Raw genomic sequence first — 20,526 nt, 5'->3', positions numbered from 1 at the left:
TTACATTATAAAGTATTAAAATAAAGATGTGAGACAACAGATTGCCCAGTTGGACTGAGAGCATTTCAGTTTCTCATTGGAAACTAAATTATCTTTGTTTTAGGGTGTTGTTGGAGGTGTGACAGGCATCATCACTAAGCCAGTAGAAGGTAAGGACAAAGGCTGCACTGCACTGCTTAAGTGGTTTCTCAATACTTGACAATTTATTTTGTACTATTAAGAAATAGCAAACCAAGTATGGTGATGCTAAGGCATACCAAGATTTTTATATTTCTTATTCAAATAGGAATTTACATGATGATTTCCTCAAATATCTTTATATCTGTTGTTGGCTTTTAAACCTTTGTATGAGTTAAGAATAGGTTGTCTCTATGATGTATTTTGTTAGGCCTGCTGTAGTACCCAATTTATTGTCTGAAGCCAGAATAAAGACAGTAAGAATAATAAAGTAAAAAATTACCAGCTGAAAAGATTTTTGGGACTCCAAAGGTAAGAGAAATCTTAGAAAGCAAATTTGGTTTTATGCCTGAAGTCAGTATTTGTTCCTGTTACTTCAAGAAAATGATAGATGATGAAAAATATCCAGGATAAAATGCCTCTTAGTAATCTTCAAGTGGCAGTGATTTAAATGTTGGGAGTCAGCTGTAACTGTGTGGTATTTTACAGCTTTTGCATGGTACTTTGATATGTAATCCTTGTCTCTTGGGTGGGTGACCACACCTGCTTTCTGAACACTCCTTTGGTTCTCCCATAGTTATATATCACCAGAACCATGCAATTTTGAGATAGAAATAGTTCTATCATACTTGTTCATCTTAGTGTCTTCAGAATATTTTGTTACTACTGTCAACCTATAAAAAACTCATCTATTGGCTTATAGTCCAGATAGAAAGTATGAGAAAGAGAATCTTGGTAACATCTCAGTTCTGGGCCCTTCAGAGGCTGGTGAGGTATTAAGGGAACAGTGATGTGTCTGAGCAGACAGGAAGCAGTGGGTGACTTTCCACAGACAGCTCTTTGTACAATAGTACTCTATGCAATCAGTGGCTGTGGGCTGTTTCCAATACAAAACAGCTCCCCTGTAGCAATAACGGTTTCATTCTGTGGTTAAGTAGGTCATGAAAACATTTATTTTTCTGTTTCTCTTCTTTTAAAGGGGCTAAAAAAGAAGGTGCAGCTGGATTCTTCAAAGGAATTGGAAAGGGGCTTGTAGGAGTGGTAGCCCGCCCGACGGGAGGCATTGTAGATATGGCAAGCAGTACCTTCCAGGGAATTCAAAGGTACAGTGCAAGAGGAAGTTTGGAAGTACTTACCCATGTTGGATACCTGGTGGTAGAGTGCTCCAGTAGTGCCACACAACTATTTGTTAAATACACAAGGCAGAATGATATGCGAGGTTGAGAAATGTCCAGTAGCCTGTAATGAATGTATTTTATGATGCTGAGGAAATTGCTGCCTCAGAGAACATGCTGCAGTGTGGTAGTTCAGGTACACAGTACCTAATCCATTTTTTCATTTTGCTCCTTCCCCCGAGGAGAAATGTCAGTTAAATTTACTGTGAAAAATAGACCACTGAAATTTTCAGAGTAAAACTTCCCAGTCTGAAATTTAGTTAGCAGTGCACATCAGGGCCTCCTTGTTTTTTTAATGGGACCTTTGGTTAGTGTGTTAATAAACTTGAGAAGCCTCAGTAAGTTACCTGCCTTTGGGAATAAACTTCTCCAGCTTATTCTGTAGCTGTTTAATTGACAAGTGCTACTTTTGATTCATCATTAGCAGTGTGTCTTTACTATTTACATCTGCAGGGTACCCAGGATGTGTAAGTGGGATGTGTGGCAAGTGAAAGGCTGACTTCTAAAGATGTATTGGTGAAACTCAGGCTTGCATTAAGCTTACCAGAATCATGTTGCACTGTCTATGGCAGGGTGGCAGAATCAACTGAAGAAGTGTCAAATCTCCGTCCCCCACGCCTCATCCGTGAGGATGGCATCATCCGGCCCTACAACAGGGTGGAAGCTGAGGGGTATGATTTATTTGAGGTATGTTTTGCATTGTAAACACAGTTAAAATTCTCTAAACTGCAGGGTTCCATAAAGGATTAAGTTGCAATCAATTTCTAGCAGTCATTATCTGCAGTAAAAATTTGCCTCAGCATATTTCGTAAAACAAGCCTGGATAGCAGGAAGGGCCCAGTGCTTGGAGTAAGCTGAATGCAAAATGGAAACTGCAGCATTGCTGCTCTATGGTCTTCTCCATTTTATATTCTGTAGTTACTTCTCATACTCTGGAAGCAGGTAGGAGGATTAAAAATTGTAAGGAATAAGATTTAAATATGTGAAAATCCCCCCATTTTGATAGTTACAGATTTTTGTCTTTATAACAAAGCTAAGGTTGTCTTACAGACTAAGCAGTTAAGCAATAGACCTTGAATTGTTTGGTTGTATCAGCAGTTAGAAAAGCTACATGAATTTTCATAACACTGCTGTTTGGTTTTTCCTTATGTTGTTCATAATAGCAATCTGTCATAGCTACAGGCACTGTGTGGACATTTAGCCTGCTTTCTCATGTGGATGTGCCTAACATATGGAAGATGAACAACACGAGTTTTCAAGTTCTTGGTAGTCAGAATCTGGTTAATTTGTATCTTAGATTTTGTGTTCTTAATACTTACCTTTAAATGCTTATTCTGTTGCTAAAAAGTTGGAGTAAAATAACTGACTCCATTAACATTTTAAGACCAAAACTTGGATATTTGCTTATTGCTTGTACATGGTTTTTTAATCCTTATTCCCTGTTCTATTTCTAACATTTCTTTTCTTTCTCCTTCTCTCCTGGCATGCAGCAAGAACTGGAATGATGGAGTAAACAGTTTCCATATTTCTTGTCTGTTTCTGTAATGGTTTTTCATCTGCCTTAAGTATTTGGATAAAGGGCATGATTGCATTTACCATGTCCTCTCCCCTTCTTCTCTGTCTTTTCTGTGTAGAAGTTGAATAAAACTGTTTTTCATGTTGTCCAGGCTCAGAAAACAAACTTGAATAACCATCTTCAGTAAGATTAGATGGGAAAGACAGGGAGAGTTTGTTTCCTGTATATTTATTTTTGTGAGGATGCTTAGCTCGTTATGAATGCAACAACAGAAGGTACTTGGAAAAAAGAATCATGGTAGGTTACATCCTGAGTTCATTTATTTATTGGTGCTCTCCTAGAGGCAAGGCTGTGGACAGAGGGGCAGAGGAACATCTTGAGCAAAATTTAAAATTGTGATAGAGAATGAAAGTTACTTCTGGGAAAATGCTTGTAATTTCAAGTTTTCATGGAAATGCTGAGAAAACCTGTACTTGTGGTTTCTGTACTATGCCATAGCCCTGACAGCTACATGTCTACTGACCCCCTACGCCTTCAAGTTACTGCTGCTGGTTCTTTATGAATTTGCTCAGTTAAAACATACAGCTAGCTTAGTTGACTCTGGCTTTTTATTCACAGAATCTTCAGGGGCTTTGCTGTTCAAAAAAGTATCAACTTTCAGCTGTTAAGAGGAATTTACACACACACACATATGTATAAATAAGTATATATGTATTTCTATACTAAGCAATGCCACTAATACAGCATCTTAAAAATTAGTAAGCTAAGCTTAACAAGCTGTTGTCAGAGCAAATTTTTTGCCTAGTATATGGGAAAAAATGTTGAACAGAAGCATCTTTGTTGGTAATGCCTTTTAGAATGTAATGGTCAATTTAAAATTATTCAAAAGAACATTTAGTGAAGCTTTTTAGAGGATTAAATGAAATTAAGTTGTGATAATACTAAGCAGGCTAAATTTTTTCTTCTAGAGTTTTTTGTTTTGGGTTTTTTTTCCCCTATTTTTTTACATCTGGGGAAAAGGAAAAGGTGGCACAATCAACACAGGAAATTTGATATAATGCAGTTCCTCCACATCTGGTATTTGTGTTTTTCTTAAGAGGTGTAGATTGGAACGAGATACAAACCAGGAATAGATCCTCTGTACAGTTAACTAAATACAGTTGGTTTCTTTCAACAAGTCACTTAATGGAATACAGGAGAGGTTTAATTAACTGTTGTTGATTTTCATGCTAGAGGTCACTGTTGGGAAGGCTTTGTTTTCTAATGTAAGTTAGCAAGCAATGTAAAGCAAGACAGGACAGTGTCTTTACATGAAATTGGATATTTAATGAAAAAAATCAGAAAGCCAGTCCTACGTGCATTTACAAATTTAACAATAGGTACAAATGCTGCTTATTTTTGTATCCAGTTTTGATCCTATATTACAAGTAGTTCAACCAGAACCCACATCTTCTTATCTACTTCACCTACATTTAATGCATATGTCCCTTTAAAATAAAGAGTGGAAACCTTGTAAGGTTACCTTAAGGATCAGATGCCTCAGTACCATCCAGTGATTGGATGGAAAAATGTTTTCCTTAATTACATTTGTGTGAAATGTAGGTATTAGAGCTTGTCTTAGAGGAGCAAACAGGTTTTAAAAGAAAAGGTGCTTATTCCACAGGAAAGGGAGGGTTTTGGTGCAAACTGAGCTACAGCCAGGTGGAGTAGATCAGTTGAGTTGTGTAAGCTAGTTTCTGTAGTTCCTTGTGCCAGAGGTGCTGGATCTGATGTTTGTGGGCTGTATGGGGATGTGCTGAGTCGATCCCAAAGCTGGGGGTGAGGTGTGCCGTGGTGCAGGCTGTTCCTCAGCTCATGGGTGAGGCTGGGTAGCACGGACCGGTTTGGTTACACATAAATGCACAGCATGCCTGCAGAACTCAAAGGGCAAATAGGGCAGCTCTAGGAGAATTGGTTTCCAAGGAATCAGTTCTCAAGAGTTCTAATCGTGGTCTGAGGAGTGTTTGAGCTGAGCTTTGCTGGAGCAGGTGCTGGGAGCCTTTGGCGGGGCGGGGGCTGCTGCTCGCCCAGCTCCTCAGGGCTGCCATGATGTCACTCATACATTATTCAATGCCTGTGGCATTACTTTGTTTCATTTCCCAGTTAAAGCTTGGAGCTTTATAAAGAATGCAGAACACCTCATGAATAATTGAGGCAGGGTGGTGAGACAGTGTTGTGTGGCAGAGCATAGACTATGCTGGAAAGTGCAGATTCTATTTCTGCTTGACTCAATGTTCTGCTGTGTAAATTTGCATTGGTTCTTTCATTTCCATGTAAAATAAGAATGAGTTAACTTCTTCAAAGTGCTGTAGTATGCTCATAAAATAACAGCTTTTGATTAAGATGTCTAAGTTTTAAGACTGTGCAGATCATGGAGTAATTTACATCAAGAGCAACCCCCTTTTTACATAGTGCCACCACCATTGTGCTGGCATCCATCAGGTGTATTGAGAATAGCTCAGAAATACTGCATCTTTTAGGCACAGGCCTCAGTGGGAACTCTTACTTTGGTAACATATTGCATGTAAAATCTAAAAATACTATTGGGATTGTTTCTGAAGTTATGAGAAACAGGCTTTCTCTCCAAAGCTTTGAGTTTGAATAGAGAAACTTGCTTATGAATAAATCTGTTTAAATATGTGGCATGTCTAATTTCTTCATATTCAACAAAAAGATTCAGAATATGGATTGTAGCCTTTGAATTACAGTCTTCACATGGTGGTGGGTTTTCTAGTTCTTCAATTTTTTACTTGTTTTTGAAACAGCTAAGGTTCAGGTATAAAATGTGAGTTCGTATTTTCATTTTAGTCATATAATGCCATTTTTGTTCTAATGTTTTGAAGAGGCTTTGGGATAAGCAGTCCCTGGTATCTTTTTTTCCTTTTGTGTACATTTTACAGTTTCAGAAATTTTTAAGATGGTCAGAAAGGGATATTTTTTATAGAAGATGTTGGTTGACCCTGTGGTTTTGCTTACTGAAAAACACTGGATTAAAATGTATGTCAAAACATAACATCACTAGAGAGCAAGTCCAGGAAAACACTATGCTGTTGATTTCAGTTCTTGAATATTCATCCACTTTTGAGATTAAAGGGGTTTTTTTGAGTCAGTTGTGATGTATGATGATGCTTTAAGATATTTGTTGAACTTTTGAATATATGAAAATAAAATGCAAATATAAAAAAAAGTCGAACTTTCTTCCAATTGATTCTTATGTAAGCTGATCTTTCAATTTTGGTTACTTAAGCTGCATAGAATTAAATCTGTTAAACACACACCGACAACTGTGCAGTCAAGTGGAGCCTTTTGTCATCTCATTGGTTGAGTCCTTCTAAGGAAATAAGAAGGAGATGGCTATTTACAAGAAGTAACTAAAAACATACTGAATTCTTAGTCCTTCCTCTTTAGGTTATTGTTACTAGTTTGTCAGAACTTGAGGAATTTACTGTTAGAGAGGCTGAACTCCACAGTAACAGCTGTGAAATGAACTGAAAGCCATCCTACTTTGCTCTGAAGAATATCAAACCAATTTTGGGGCACCCATTTGCTAAAGGTTGATCTGAAGTCCAGATTCTGGACTTGAGATGCATTCTGCATCCAGGCATTCTTCCTTATGTTTCCCCATGTTTCTACACAGGAGCTGCCCATTTTCCCTTAAAACAGATTGTATCATAAATAAGGTGCTTGTGTTGACCTGGAGGGTACTAAGCTAACATGCATTGACTTTATACTTCTATAATTGTCTTGCTAATTTTTGGTAATTAAACACTATTTATAAGTGTCTTTTTTTAAAGACTTATTACATATTAGGAAAGCCAGTAGTTGACACAGATTTATTCTCATACTCACTTTGAGGTTGGGTTCCCACTGGTCACGTGTTATTAATTTCATACTTTTACCTTTTTTTGCATGGTGTTTTGATGTGTATTCCTTTCCCACAAATACATTCAGGTATCACTCTGTGAGTCTTGCTGTCTTTAATCCAGTGTTATGGGGAGCTTGATGTGGGGATGACCGTGAGCCTGTCTTCTGTGCTGGTCTGTGTTGTTGGTGGAATATTGTAATCCTGGTGACATGCTCTAGGAAACATTCTACTTTAGTCAAAGAGTATGTACTGAATGGGAAATGTGAAAAAAAAAATCAATTAATATTTGCCAAAAAATCCTAGGAGTGTCATAGGATCCTATCCTTCAATACTTTATTTCAAAACTTTTTCTGTGTTTGTAGATTGCCACTTGAGTTGTGATTGTCTGATCAAAACATGATGAGTAATTTAATCTGCACTTTCATATACCTTTGTATTTTGGGTATTGAATAGTCATATCTGTTCAGTGCTTCAGAAGCCTCATTTTTGAGGAGCATTGAGAATTTGTATCTCGATAGTTTCTTTCTGAGGGTCTGAGTCATGTGCCTTATAAAAATACATGACCTTTGCAGGGTTTTCACTCTTGAATGAAGCCTGCAGCATGGGCTGTAGCAGAATGAACATTATTAAACAATTACTAGCACAGAAAGGAAATCAAAGCTGAAGAAATACTCTGATACAACAGTGTCAGTGTTCTACATTTGAGTGGAATGGATCAGACTTCTCAGTGACTCAGCTTCAGGACTGAGAGCACTGTGAGAACCTCTTTAAAGAACTAACAATGAGGTAACTTTTCAGAAGGCTTTGGAATTCAAGACACCAATTTGATTTGTGCTTTTTGGTGTTTTGTATTTTGGTTTTCTTTTTTTTTTTTTAATTTTTTTGCTTTGGTTGGTGTTTTTAGGTTTTTATTTTGTTTGTTTTCATACAGCCCCAGAATTATTTTCTGTTTCAGAAGCTGCACATCAGAAAGTTGGAAAAGGAGGTGTATCGATACCACTGTGCAATTCCAAGAGGCAGAAGAGCAAACCTTATTGTTACCAACAGGTATTGAATTTTGAATGCTTTCTAAGGGCTTGACATGATTTCAACTTGGGAATTAGACATCTGGCTAAGTCTATACTGATTACTATTCTCTGCCTATCTATTTTCCTTCTCTGTTTTTGTCTTGATCTTTTTAATATTTTATTTTGTTTCCTTAATGGAAAATGTAATTTAGTTGTGATGTCAGTGCTGGATGGGAATTTGGGAAGGTGGTTTACTCTGAGATCAGTGACCCTTTCATCGTAGTGAAGGGAAATATTTTTTTTTCCTCTTAGTTTTTGATTTTTCAAATTAGCTTGTTATAAGTGTTTGCAGTCAAGCTAACAGTTTAATAATACGTGTTTATAATCTTGATAGTTAAAGAATATTCTAAATGAAGTCATAAGTCTACCAGCATGAAAACTATTATTTAACTCATCTGACAAGTTTTAGAATTCAAGATGTTGGCAGTCATGATTTTGAGGACTCAAAACTTTCTAAATATGTTTAGATAATGAAAAGGGTTATGATCTCCACATTTCACAGGTCTCCAGTTTGCACCTTGCTTGAATGTACGAGAGAGGCTCATCCAAAATAAGACTATGGAGTCTTCACAGTGTGTTTTTTTTTAATAATGACCAGCACACTTCAGAATTTAGGCTGCAGATGGACAAGATTTCAAGGCACTGACCAAGGCCATGGATGATAATTGGGCAATTTAGTTTGCAGCCTTAGTTAAATGTACACTTCTCTCCTTATCCCAGTTCTTGGCCTGCTCATAATGTGCTGTGTCTGAGATCATCTATGGCTTTTAAAGACCAAGTGATTGTCTCAGAATTTATTAAGGAAATATGGGTCCCCTGTGGCTGAGTGGATACTTTTAATCCACATAGAAAATTCCTTCTTAAACAAATGCTTTCATTTTGTTTAGTTTTTCTAGCAAAGTTGTAGTCCCAGGGAGAAGTTGAGTATGAACTTTTTTTTTTCTTGAACAGGAGAGTGATATATGTCAAAGAAGTGGAAATCTTAGGCCACTTAACAACAGAGTGGGATTACTTATATGAAGAATTCATGCATTATCCCTCCTATGAAGCAAATATTTTAAAAATTACTGTTTTGGTAAGAATATAATGTAAATTTTCTTCTGTTTAATACTCACTAGAGGTCCATACATGCTTTTAACTTATTTATGGTTCTTACTGCTAACTAAGGGACTGTGTGACAGGATTTACTGAAGGTTTCTTGTGAGTATGGCAGTTGGGTTGGACAGAGACCATGTTGAAATCTCACCTGAAGTTGGCATTCAGACCGTTTATGTATGAGATTCTGCATTCTTGTTTTGTGAGTCATCTGAAGCACATTTTTGTTCCCCTCTGCAGCAGGATCAAAAGATGTTCCAAAGAAAGGACAGTACAGGTCATGAATGTGTAAAGACCGTTCCGCTTTGGGATGAAGCCACAGCAAGGGTATATTCTTTCTTTAATTTAATCTTCTTTTCTTATGATATTGTTAACACTTGTTGAAACTCAGCGTGTAAAAGAGATGGTAATGTTCAGAGACTTGTTAAATAGGCTGCTGTGCCTGAGGACCATTTACCATTGTTTTGTGTTTAAAAAATGTGTTTTACCAAGAGTATGATTGGACCAGATAGTCCAAAGCATTGAAGAGAGTTTATGCAATAATAATTTATTGTTGAAGCTACATAGTCTTAGGGTTTGCATGTTAAAGCTCATTAAAGGAAAATAATTCCATTATCTAAACTACTGGGTTGTATTAAATTCCCTATAGTCTGTAGGATTCCACATACCTCCTCATTATTTCAAGATGACCTAATCCAGTACAAGTGGACCTTATATGCAAATGCTTACTTAAATTCCTCCCTCCTCCCTCCCCACACATGTTTTTTCTACCCTTTATCTCTAAATGTTTGTTCCTATTGGTGCCAGGGAGGCTGGAGCCTTTTGTGAGCCTTCATTCTGTGGATGGTTGGATCTTGTAGGTAACTTACCTAAGGTGATCCATCAATTTGGATAAATTCCAGGGTACTTCAAGAACAGAAAAATTTACCTAGGAAACCATGTGTGTTACTAAAGTGAGAAAGGAGGTGTTCTCCCTGATACCAAATGTGAAATCAATTAGGTCCACAGTGTCTTGGAAGCATGCTTGAAATTGTAGCTGCAGTAAATGGCAAGTCAGCAGATGGGATCAGAATCAGGGCCAAATTGCTGCTATTAAATTGATTGAGCCTCCTGAAATAATGGGTTAGACTGGGAAAGAAAAAAATTGCTATAATTTTGAGGCACTTTATATACTGGAAGAATCTATCTTAGTTCTTCACTGTGTCTTGTCTAAAAAAATGTTCCTTCAGCTTTCTCTTAGAGCATGTTGTCCAAATCACACTTGGCATTAAGTAATTTAAATCCTTTTAGTTTCTCTGTATCTTAGTGGCATGGCCAAAGCTGGAGCATTGCACAGAACACACAGGTCACACTAGAAGGAGACTTCCTTGTGTTTAATTACCTTTTTTGGTATTATTTCCTAACTTCACTTGGCTTTGCTAATGTTTATGCTGGTATCTCTTCATTAAAAACCGATTTTTCTGCTTCCAACTGCAACACTACACATTTACTTTTTGTGGATTTCTGTTTCTGTTCATCAGTTGAATATTGTGCATATGAATCAGGAGCTAAGTGTCCAACTTAGACCAGCCTCTGTGTGTGTGGGTTTACATGTTTGTTGAATTATGTTTTAGTAGCATCTTATGGAAGAAAAGTGCTACCTGCTTTAATTGTATTTTGCTTTCACTGTGTTGTTTTGCAGAGGGTTTGTTGTGCCATTCAGGAAGCCCAGGCAACACGGAAACAAGAGAAGCTGGTGAAGAGAGCATCCTTGCAGTTGAGGAAAACTTAAATACTGTCTTGATAATGACAGGATATATTGGGTTTGACATTTGGTATGCAATTTTCTCCCTAAAAGGGATTAGAAACAACATGGAAACATTGGGCAAAAAGTAAAAATAAAATATCTGAGGTCTTTTTTCAAAGTTAGCAACCATTAACACTTTAGTTTCAGAAGTGATGCATCTTTTGGAAACAATGGGTTTCTAAAATGTGCATTTCAGTTTAAAAATTACATTTTTTGATAAATTGTTTTCCCACTCTGAAATTTTATTTTCTACCCTTTTAATGTCAGAGATTTTAAAATGAAGTGGTTATCTTATTTGCACTCTAAGGGTATGGTTTACAGAGCAGTCGTAGTGGTTGTGGTTCTGGTATTTTTTCAGATGAAGCACTTCCGTTAGTGATTGAAACAAATTAAGAACTCTATTTTAGACAACATTCTCCTTAAATTACTCTACACAATTTAGCTAATATAATCTCATCTCTGAATGTTTAGTATTAGAAAATACTGCATTGAAGCAATGTAATAATTACTATATATGAAAGAAAAAGGCTATTGCTGTCTGGAAATGTTTACTTTGAAGTGTTGTCACATTGTAAATGAAAAGCTGCACTTTAAAAATGGAAAATATTATTCCCCTGTCACGTGCCTGTTTATGGTTTTGGTTGTGTCCCTGTAGCCTAAATAATTCTTCAGGAGGAACAGCACACTGGGTTTAGCATTGTATGTCAAAAACTTAAATCTAAGAAATTAGCTCTCCATATTTCAGAGTATAGTTGCTCCACTATATATGGAAGAATGCCATCTCACTGAGTTAAAGCTCACTTCTGATGCAACGTTTTTGTTGCAGCTTCTCTTCCTGAAGGCTGTTAGCATTCAGATTAACACAACATTTAAGCACAAAGTGTGTGCCTGGTATGAACTTCCTTGAGACAAGTTCCATTCTTAACAGGAGGCACATCCATATCTAACTGAGTCAGGACTAGATGAGCAAACAGATTTGAGTTCAGTGATCAGTGAACTGGGAGCTTTTGCTGTCAGTCTTTGGCTGTCAGATCAGAAAATCAGTGTCCTTGCAAAAACTCATGAAAATTTGACCTTCCCAATTTAATGTTCTTGGAAAGAATATTTCTTACTTCTGTTTTGTGCTAGATAACAGCTGTAGATACAAACTTGATAAAGTAAAATGACAATGTTTTTCTACAGATCCATAAAGTGCACCAGGCCTGGATTTTTAAACTCTGCATTTAAGGGCTGGTGCATTGTATAAATGCACTCTTAATCTGTACCTATGGCTCACCAAAGTTAGCTAGTTTAAGGCATTTGAAAGTAAGCTGCCAAACTTGTAGAGAGCACTGTACACATGATTTTATTGTTGTTGTATGCACATGGCTACTAATCCACTTTGATACAAGGGAAAAAATGTGGTACAGCCTTTAATTCTGTGCTATCACCTGTTTTCTAGAAAGCTCTGCTCAAACAATTAATAAATTCCCTGTCCAGCTTGTATGTATATCAAGTTCATGTTTAAAAAAAAAGACAATAAATTTTTATATGCAAGTATTTGTGCTATGATTTAAAATTTTGTTGATTCTCAAGTGAATTATGTGCTGTTGGTTTGCCTCATCACTGACACTGCAAGAAAACCATCAGAGTGCAAAGGTACTGCAAAAGAGCTTTCTGCAGCTCAGCAGTTTCTGCATCTTATGTTCTGACATTTAGGGACAGTTGTATGAGTACTGCCTCTTAGTTCATACTTGAAAATAGAAGTCACATCAGTCTGCTTGGTGCATGTTCAGACAGTATCATGTGCCTGGTTTTAGGTGAATTGGTGCTTAAAACAGTTCTGAAGACACCTTTCTGACTCCAGTCTGCTGCTTGATTCCCTTACGTACTTCCTCATGTTTTTGGGAAACTTTCTGGCTTGAATTGTAAACAGCAGGTATTTCATTTTCTCACTTTATATGCAATTAGGCTCAATGAAGAAACTTCCTATTTAAAACAGTCTGAAGAAGCAGTCATTTTGTTTTGAAATGCACATCTTTGCAGTTGGGGTTGCTAGCTGAATTTGAACTGGCAGATGCCCTCCAGCTGGAGTGATGAATGACCTTCTTTACCACTTGGATCAAGAGGACATGAGAGAGGAATTCCATTTCTTGCTTAAATGAAGATGGATGTTTGGGTTTCCAGTGCTTGTCCTGGGCTTACCTCTAGTGTTCCATTCCACTTCACCATGTCTCCTTCTGTCTCTGCTTTGTTTTTCAAGTGGCCTTTGGCATAGTTGCATCCTCTGCAGCTGCAGATGCTGTTGACTACCTGAGCTTTGCTCTCTGACTTGGAGAACTTTCTTTCCTGTTCCCTGCCAGTTCTTTTTCTTAAGTTGGTACATTTTCTTGGAGTGCTGGCTGAAGAAGTTAAGGGATAAGGAGAGTCTCTTGTCTAGTCCCTAACTGTGTGCCCAGCATAAGAACAGGTGCAGAATTAAATCCTTTTTGTATGATCTGTTGGGGTAGCAGGGTTTTTGTATGTTTTCAGACAGTCTTGAGTGATGAATTTCAACCAGGTGCTGCGATGCAAGTGAAAAGCTTTTTCAAAGATTTTGGTGTTTGTTTGTTTTATTGTTGTTATTCATTTTGTGTTTTATTTTGGTTTTTTAACTATCTGGCAACAAAATGTTTTTTCCATACCTTAAAGATTTTATGCCTCTGTGAAGCTGTTGAGATTTCAGTATTACTGAGCACACCAGGTTCCCAAGCTGTTGACATGTTCCTACCTTTTCCGTTCAGTGAGCGCCCAGAAGCTTTTTGCTGTCTCAAAGGCCATTTTGTTCTGAATATTAAGACAATAAAATTAGTGTTAATTAGAACTCCAAGCATTTAGGTGAGGCCTGGCTCCTCGCTTTGCTGCTGTTACTCCTTTGCTTTCTGGCTCATCATAGGTTTCTCCAGCTCTTCAAAAGCATTTTTTCCAAAGATATGGGTGAATGTTTAGTCCTTGTGACTGCTTCTCAGTCTCTTGCTCCAGCTGTAGCCTCCTGAAACCCTTCTGAAACTTGCTCAGTCCCTTGTGCCATGCTCTCTGTGCCATGGCATGCTCAGTTGTCCCCTAGGTAAAGAACAGTACAGCCTTCCTCAATGTAGATCTATGACCTAGTAACCATTTTAAAAAGGCAGTAGCAGAAAAATGATAATACAGTCAAGCTGTTTCATTGAAAAACACATTAATATGCTTGTGCTTACATTTTTAGAGCCATTTTGTTCTTTAAAGAAAGAGAGGATGATGTGAGAACCTTAGGAGTAGGTAATGGCTGTATGTCCTTCTTCCCAGGATAGTGCTATCAATTCCACTTACCCGTGAGCTGTAAGGAACATTTTACTTTGATAATTTTCCTTGAGTTTCTGCCCAATCTGGAGACAAATAAATATTCACATGCTGAAATGTATTTTAAAAATGCAATCAGCTTCTTTACTATTTTCTTGAATGAGCCTGGTCCATTTTGCTGTTTAAGGGGATTTTAGGCTCTCTTTCAATGAGAATTTTTAGTGGATTTTATTTAGGCTTTTTCCTTTCAAAGTGACCCTATAGTCATTGACTACTGCCAGTTATTCTCTGCAGAATTACAATAAACCAACTGCTAACAAGTACTTATGTGGAATTTTTAAGAAACAAATAGCATCACACCATTCTCAAAACCCCTCAGACTGTGGGATATCATTGCAGATGTTTACAGCCTGAGTCCACGTGCTCCTGGACAGCACTCTCTGCCTGACTGTGCCTGGACTCTGCAGTTTCAGGAGATGCCTTCGAAGCCCTGCTAATCTGGGATTCTGTCACAATAGGAAATCTAAAATACCCCCTCTCCTTCCAGCACCAAAGAAAATCACCCAGGAGAATTTGGAAAATTACCCAAAATTACCCATTTGTGTTTCCAGTGATAAAGTATATGCATCAAAAGAACTCATGCCTCCCACCATCACATTTAACCATTTTCTCAAAATTTGCAGAGTGTGGAAGATGGTTTGTTTTTTTTTAATAGGCACAGAATAGGGAGTAGTTTAGTAGTAAGAGAATAAATCATTTTGAAGGGGATAAACTGTGAAGTTGAAGGAAGGGATAAATAATTCAGCTTAACAATCAAGTACCAATGTTCTTATTTCATTTCTGGCAGTAAATAAGCTTCTGTTGTAGTGTAGTAAAACAGAGATTGCAGTAGGTGTATCCTAATCTTGGGCTATGCTTGGCAACAAGGATTATTTACATAAGGTTACCTTGGGTCACTCAGATTTAAAAATAAAATTGAAAAGATTTAATTTTAAAAGTGTAAACTGACTTGTGAAACCTTTTGAAACTAGCTAACATCTGTTTGAAAAAATAATTCTTTCAACAGTTTATAAAGTCGCATTTCATCAAACCTGAGTGTGAAGACTTAATTTGGAGTAGACTCCAGTGGACTGACCAGAGAAGCTTTGTCGTAAGAAACAAGTGGAGGGATTTCAGAATCAACACATACAACTTCAAGTTTCATTGGCAAAATCAAAGCTTTTTTATTAAGCTTTGTTTGAAAGCTGTTACGCTTGTTTATTAGGATTTCCTGTACAAAGGTATGCTTTGGAGGGAGAGGGCAGTTCCCATTTAAAGCTGTGATGCCAACTGGCAGGAGAAGGACAGATGGAGGTGGGGGGGAAAGTTGTTTTACAATTAGATGTCTTATTAAAATTTGTTCCAGGTAGATGAATGTTTGTTTAGATTACTAATGATCCTAATGCAATTCCACCCCTTGGATTATGGATCTTATTTGCACAATCACTAAGTAACAGTGAGGCAAATACACACATGTCCAGACTTTAGCATTTATTATCTCTGTGCTGCAATTTGCTTCTGTTTTGGATTTTTCTAGAAATTTGTCAAGTAAGGTGGTAGCTTAATCTAGTAACTTCAGCTGTCTGAGGGAGAAAAACTGAAACATAAAAGCAGAAATAACTCTTAAAAGGAAAAAATTGTAAGGAACATGTGAATTTAAAACTTGATTCAGTTCACTGTATCCTCACCCTTCCTCTAAGTCACAAGTAAATCTCTAGTTTGACAACATTTTATGTTATTTATTATGAAACGAGATGATTAATTGTTTATCCTGATCTGGTCTTTAGATTGCATAGAGGCCAGGGGAACAAGGCAGATGAGAGGAACCTCATAATATTGACATGGTAGGTTGAGAGTGGAGGAAGGTGAAAGCAGGGTACTGATAAATCCGTGAGATGGTTAGGCCTTCTGAGGTAAAACCAAATTATTAAAAAGCTAATTTGGTATCCTGCCACAAATTGCTTTCACATCAGTAATTGGGAAAATATCTAGTTGTGAAGACCATCAGCAGTATTGAAAACAGTAACTTTGTTAGATTTTAACAAGGAAAAGAAATTTTTCCTTGGATTTCATTCAGAGAAGTAGAGCCATTCCCAGGTACTTCACTGGAGTCAGCAGATAGAGCACTGAAAATGCACTTTATTGCTAAAATGACAACTCTCAAATTCCTTGAGTCTTGTGTGTGTGTCCACATTGTTTTTAGACTCTGCTGTTTATCAGAGGCAAGTACAGTAAAGATGTACAAGTCTGCAAAACACTTGTCCAAAACAAAAGGCTTGACAAGTAGGGAAGCAGTTTGTGCACTAAATAATGGAGAGAGTTTCCAGGGATTTGAAACCTCTCCCCACCAGGTGTGACATACATTCCTCTCACATGTAATAAAATCTTTATAGCTAAATCACTGAGCTGTACAGGTCTAGTCTCTGCACTGATAAATGTGGCCCTGAATCTGCCCTTGCTTTTGTTATGTATGAGGACTGGATTGTGCTTATAAAGCTTCCTCTTGTGTTTGTCATCTTCATCTCTGGCTGTGCTTTCCCTTTCCCTGCTAGAAAGAAATTTGCTGTTGACTTTCAAAATCTATGACATTACACTAAGGTGCTCATAAGGAATCCAAAAAGACTTCTGCAACTGATCCCGTAGAATTGTTGCAGTCTAATTGTCATTAAAAGCAGCACAAAGGGATATCATAAAATAACAGGAAAATGCAGGTTTAGTATACTGAGGAACTTCAAACAGTTGAGCAGCTAACTCTTTAGGACCTTCTCAACACTTTCACAGAGTGCACCAACCTTGAGTAATGCTGATAAACATCGAGAGTGGACATGCTCTAAGTTGCTGTGGAATTTAAAAAATAAAACAGCATATTACTTAAAACAACTTGGAGTTGATCACAAAGATGTTTTAAAGTTGGACACTTGCTGTAGCACGGCAGAAATCTGTGTGGAGTAACACAGATGAGAGTGGCAGGGTTGCAAATGAAGGGATGCTGCTGTAAGTTGTTGTTCCAGTATTTACCCACAAGGTGGGGGAATGGACCTTTGTATTTTACTGCTGTTGTCTTGCATCTTACCTGCCCACCCTCCTCCTGCCTGGATTTTAAAATCACCTGCTTGATGTGGTCAATGCAGAGCATGGAGCAGTAAATCAGAGCCTGACAGAAGCTTTTCAAGCTGTAGATCCAAATCTGCAGTTTTACAAGTGTTGAAAAGACATACTACAATGATCATTCACATGATCATTGTTATTTCTTACTTGTACACAGTGTAATAAGTAATCTGATTTGGTGCAGATTTCCATGGGTACAGATTTCTTTGGTGGGGAATGTTTTAGTGTAAAAGCTTTTCTGTGTGGTTTTCACTTATGTGTTCATTCTTCTAATGGTATTATTGATCTGTAGGTGGCTGTGTAACAGGCAATGTCCTATTTTCCCTGTGTATGTGATAAATTCAGAGAGATCTAAGGCAGCCCAAGAAGCCATCAGAGGCCTCTTTAACAGGGTTGTGTACTTTATGCTAAAGTTAATACAAACCTAATTTTTCTTAGTACTTTATGGTGGATACTACACTTGTTTCAAATAGTATTTAAAAATCTAAGAGTAATGCAAACAAAAAAATGAAAAGTCAGAAATATTATTCTGTGTTTTGGTCATGACTTCTGTTTCTTCCTTTAGGGACTGCCACTGCTGATAAAGAGAATGAGTCCTCACTCCACTTGTGTGTAGGAGCCATTCTCACACCCCTGAGCTTCCAGGGCTCAGAGTGTCATGGATGTTCCTTTGCAGCATGCAAGAACTTAAGATGCATAAGCTCATTTGCCCTTTTTGTGTCTGTATTGTTTGTTGCAAGTCTTTTTCTTTGTCTGGTTTTAGGATCCTTTCCAGTTCCTTCTTTCTAAAGATCTCTTCCCAATTCTTTGCAAAGTAAGGCTACCTCAATGTTTAATAATTTGGCTGGATCTTTTACAGGCAAAAAAATATTTAGTGAGAGAAGATATTCCTGGAAGGGCATATGAGAGAAAAGACAGTCTTAATTTCTAAACCAGGTTATTTCTGGTATTAACAGGCACAGGGTGCTCTCTGTGCTGGATTCTGAGGGCTGCTCAGATCCTCCTGCCATCACTCACAATTTCCTAACCTTGTAGCATTTAGGGCTTGCAGGCCAGAGCTGAGGAGAAGGCAGGAAAAAGGGAGATGAGGCACTTACAATGAGATTGCTGCCTTACTCCTTTTCTAGACTCTGCCCAGCTGCTCTCATCCTAGCCAGGAGGAAAAACTACCTTGTGACTTTGTGGTCCATCTAATGTATCCAGGGTAGCCAGCAAGTAACAAAGATTGTCTTTTAGTTCCCAGTTTGGCCTTTTTATTCATGGAATTCTGCTGGACATTGTGTCTGGGTTAATATCTGCCCTTTTTCAGGGAAAGATTAAGGCTTCCATTGGCACAAAATAGCCAGCTGTGGTAGCACTGACACACTTGAGATAACCTGAGTAACAAATTCTGGATGGCCTCTCATTTCCTTCTCTTAATTTCTGTGGCCCATTCCTGACTAATCTAGTGACATTTGAAGGATTTGGGTGCTTAGAACAAAGGAAGAATGGAGAATGAAAAGTGAAGAAACCTGGATAGGCCAAGAAAATTGAGGATCATGTTCTGTCTCCAGTACTTGCTCTCTGTGATCTCACGAAGTTTAAAACCTTAATATAATCTAGATGGCATAAACATTTATATTTGACTTGTAAGATGTTCTTTAAAACATTGCTTTAGATAGAGGTAACACTTTTTTTTTTTTGGTTATAGATAAAGTCAGTGGAGGAATTCTTCAGGTTTGCTCTCTAGATGTATTACATGCTCTACCTTTAGCTCTTATGTTGGCTGTTTCATTGCAAAAGTTAGAAATGCTAAAGAATTAGTACATGTTTTTTAGTTCAAGTTGCATGCTGAAATGGGGACTTTCATTAGAATGAAGTTTGAATTGAGAAGTGACTCCTTTCTACAGTGTTTCCGTTTTTGCTGACACTGAAGAATTGAATACCAGAAAAGAAATTAAAAAAAAATCATCTGGAAGCTGAAATAGTCTGGTTTTGAAGTGTTCCAGTGTTGTCTGATATGAGGTTCAGAGGCTTTATTGGTTCTTTTCTGTGTGCTGAGGTCTGTGACCAGCTTCTGGGGCAGATCGATAATGCTCCCGTTGGCAGAGTGGAGTCAACAGAATGCCCCAAAACCAGAGGCAGGAAGCAAAGAAAGGAGTGTGAAATTCTAGCAGGGAGGCTGTTGGCAGGCAGGCTCTTGGTTCCCCCACCAGCAGATACACAAGTGTGTGGCATTTTCAAAGGCCCCTGCCAGATGAGCACCAGGTAGGCAGTTCAGCCTCCAAGTGCTTGCAATGCCATTAGTCAAAGAGATGCCAGTGGGCAGTAAATAGGCCATGATTTAGGATCCAGTCACCAGTGTACCCCGTGAAGATAAATTGATACAAAAGCTTTGCAGGATGAAGCCTGTCCAAGGTGTGACCATACCTATGCACTTGGGAGCAGGGCAGCTATCCACTGGCTTTCTGAGGAGATTTGGGAACAAAGACCTCTTCACATTTCATGTTTATAAATATACAAAGAAAATGGTGTGAGAGCACAGCGTGTATCTGAACTGGGGGCACCTGAATTTCTAGCTGTTCAGTTAGGAGACTTATTGTGCATTTTCAGTGGAACCTGAAATAGATTCAGTTCGTGAGATACAAAGCAATACAGGACAGAAGAATGGCATTGTCCTTGCAACACAGGTGAATTTTTTTATTACCAGCCTTTCTTGAGAAAATATGCTTCTCTTTAGAAGCAGGAGATCATAGCATAAGTGATTGCCTGCATAATATATTATTCAGCTGTTCCACCAGGCCTACTCTGCTGGAAGTGGTAAGGGCTTGGGAAAAACCTCTTTATAATTAAGACAATTATAAACCCCATTTTTAGCATTCGCTCTGGACTAAAATGGGGAGGGGAAAGCACAATATAGTCTTACATTTCTTTCATAAAGTTACAATAAATGTTGGAAGAGTGGATCATAGGGAAAATGACTTCTGTATTGAAAGTTATAAATACTAAGAGATTCGTGTGAATTGATGACGGTGCCTTGTGCTAGTGAGAACTAATTCATATGGTCTCTATTAGAATATAGTGGAGATGTTAGAATATGAAATTAAGAGAGCTTTATGTCTTTTGCAATCCTGTCAGCTTATAGAAGCTAAGTGACATACAAGATGAGGTAGCTGAGACCTCCAAAGAAGTTGTGACAAGAATAGTGTCTTATGGAGCATAAGAACTGTTTTGAGCTTGGAACATTGGAATGCTGTGAGAGTAGCAGACTTCTGCAACAAGACATATGGAAGGTATCTTAGCCACTTGATAAGCAATGCTGTAGCCACTGATCACAATAATTTAAGGTTTTCTTTCCCAGGTGGTTGGCTTAGGCACTTGCT

The 20,526-nt window shown here is 37.8% G+C and overlaps 2 protein-coding genes across 14 annotated transcripts in view; both read left to right on the top strand.

The window, feature by feature from the left end:
- VPS13C (vacuolar protein sorting 13 homolog C) overlaps positions 1–12,259 on the top strand; it is a 74,623-nt gene extending 62,364 nt beyond the window's left edge. For 3 of the 8 annotated variants that reach the window (XM_068204204.1, XM_068204203.1, XM_068204200.1), the window contains 7 exons: positions 104–149; positions 1,157–1,280; positions 1,925–2,039; positions 7,728–7,819; positions 8,791–8,914; positions 9,175–9,261; positions 10,616–12,259. In XM_068204204.1, coding sequence (XP_068060305.1) covers positions 104–149; positions 1,157–1,280; positions 1,925–2,039; positions 7,728–7,819; positions 8,791–8,914; positions 9,175–9,261; positions 10,616–10,705 — 678 coding nt within the window. In that variant the 3' untranslated portion in view covers positions 10,706–12,259. Of the gene's footprint in view, positions 1–103; positions 150–1,156; positions 1,281–1,814; positions 2,040–2,842; positions 2,949–7,344; positions 7,559–7,727; positions 7,820–8,790; positions 8,916–9,174; positions 9,262–10,615 lie in introns of those variants that run through there. The other 5 variants (XM_068204202.1, XM_068204207.1, XR_011003856.1 and 2 more) reach the window with 4 other exon arrangements.
- Positions 12,260–14,205: 1,946 nt separating this feature from the next.
- RORA (RAR related orphan receptor A) overlaps positions 14,206–20,526 on the top strand; it is a 516,409-nt gene continuing 510,088 nt past the window's right edge. For 4 of the 6 annotated variants that reach the window (XM_068204187.1, XM_068204184.1, XM_068204183.1 and 1 more), the window contains exons 1-2: positions 14,212–15,297; positions 20,282–20,436. The gene's annotated coding sequence lies outside the window, so the exon portion shown is untranslated. Of the gene's footprint in view, positions 15,298–19,756; positions 19,834–20,281; positions 20,437–20,526 lie in introns of all 6 variants that reach the window. The other 2 variants (XM_068204185.1, XM_068204188.1) reach the window with 2 other exon arrangements.

This window comes from Anomalospiza imberbis, chromosome 13 (genome assembly GCF_031753505.1).
Source record: "Anomalospiza imberbis isolate Cuckoo-Finch-1a 21T00152 chromosome 13, ASM3175350v1, whole genome shotgun sequence".
NCBI classification, from domain to species: domain Eukaryota; kingdom Metazoa; phylum Chordata; class Aves; order Passeriformes; family Viduidae; genus Anomalospiza; species Anomalospiza imberbis.
This window is presented reverse-complemented; position numbering and strand designations above follow the sequence as displayed.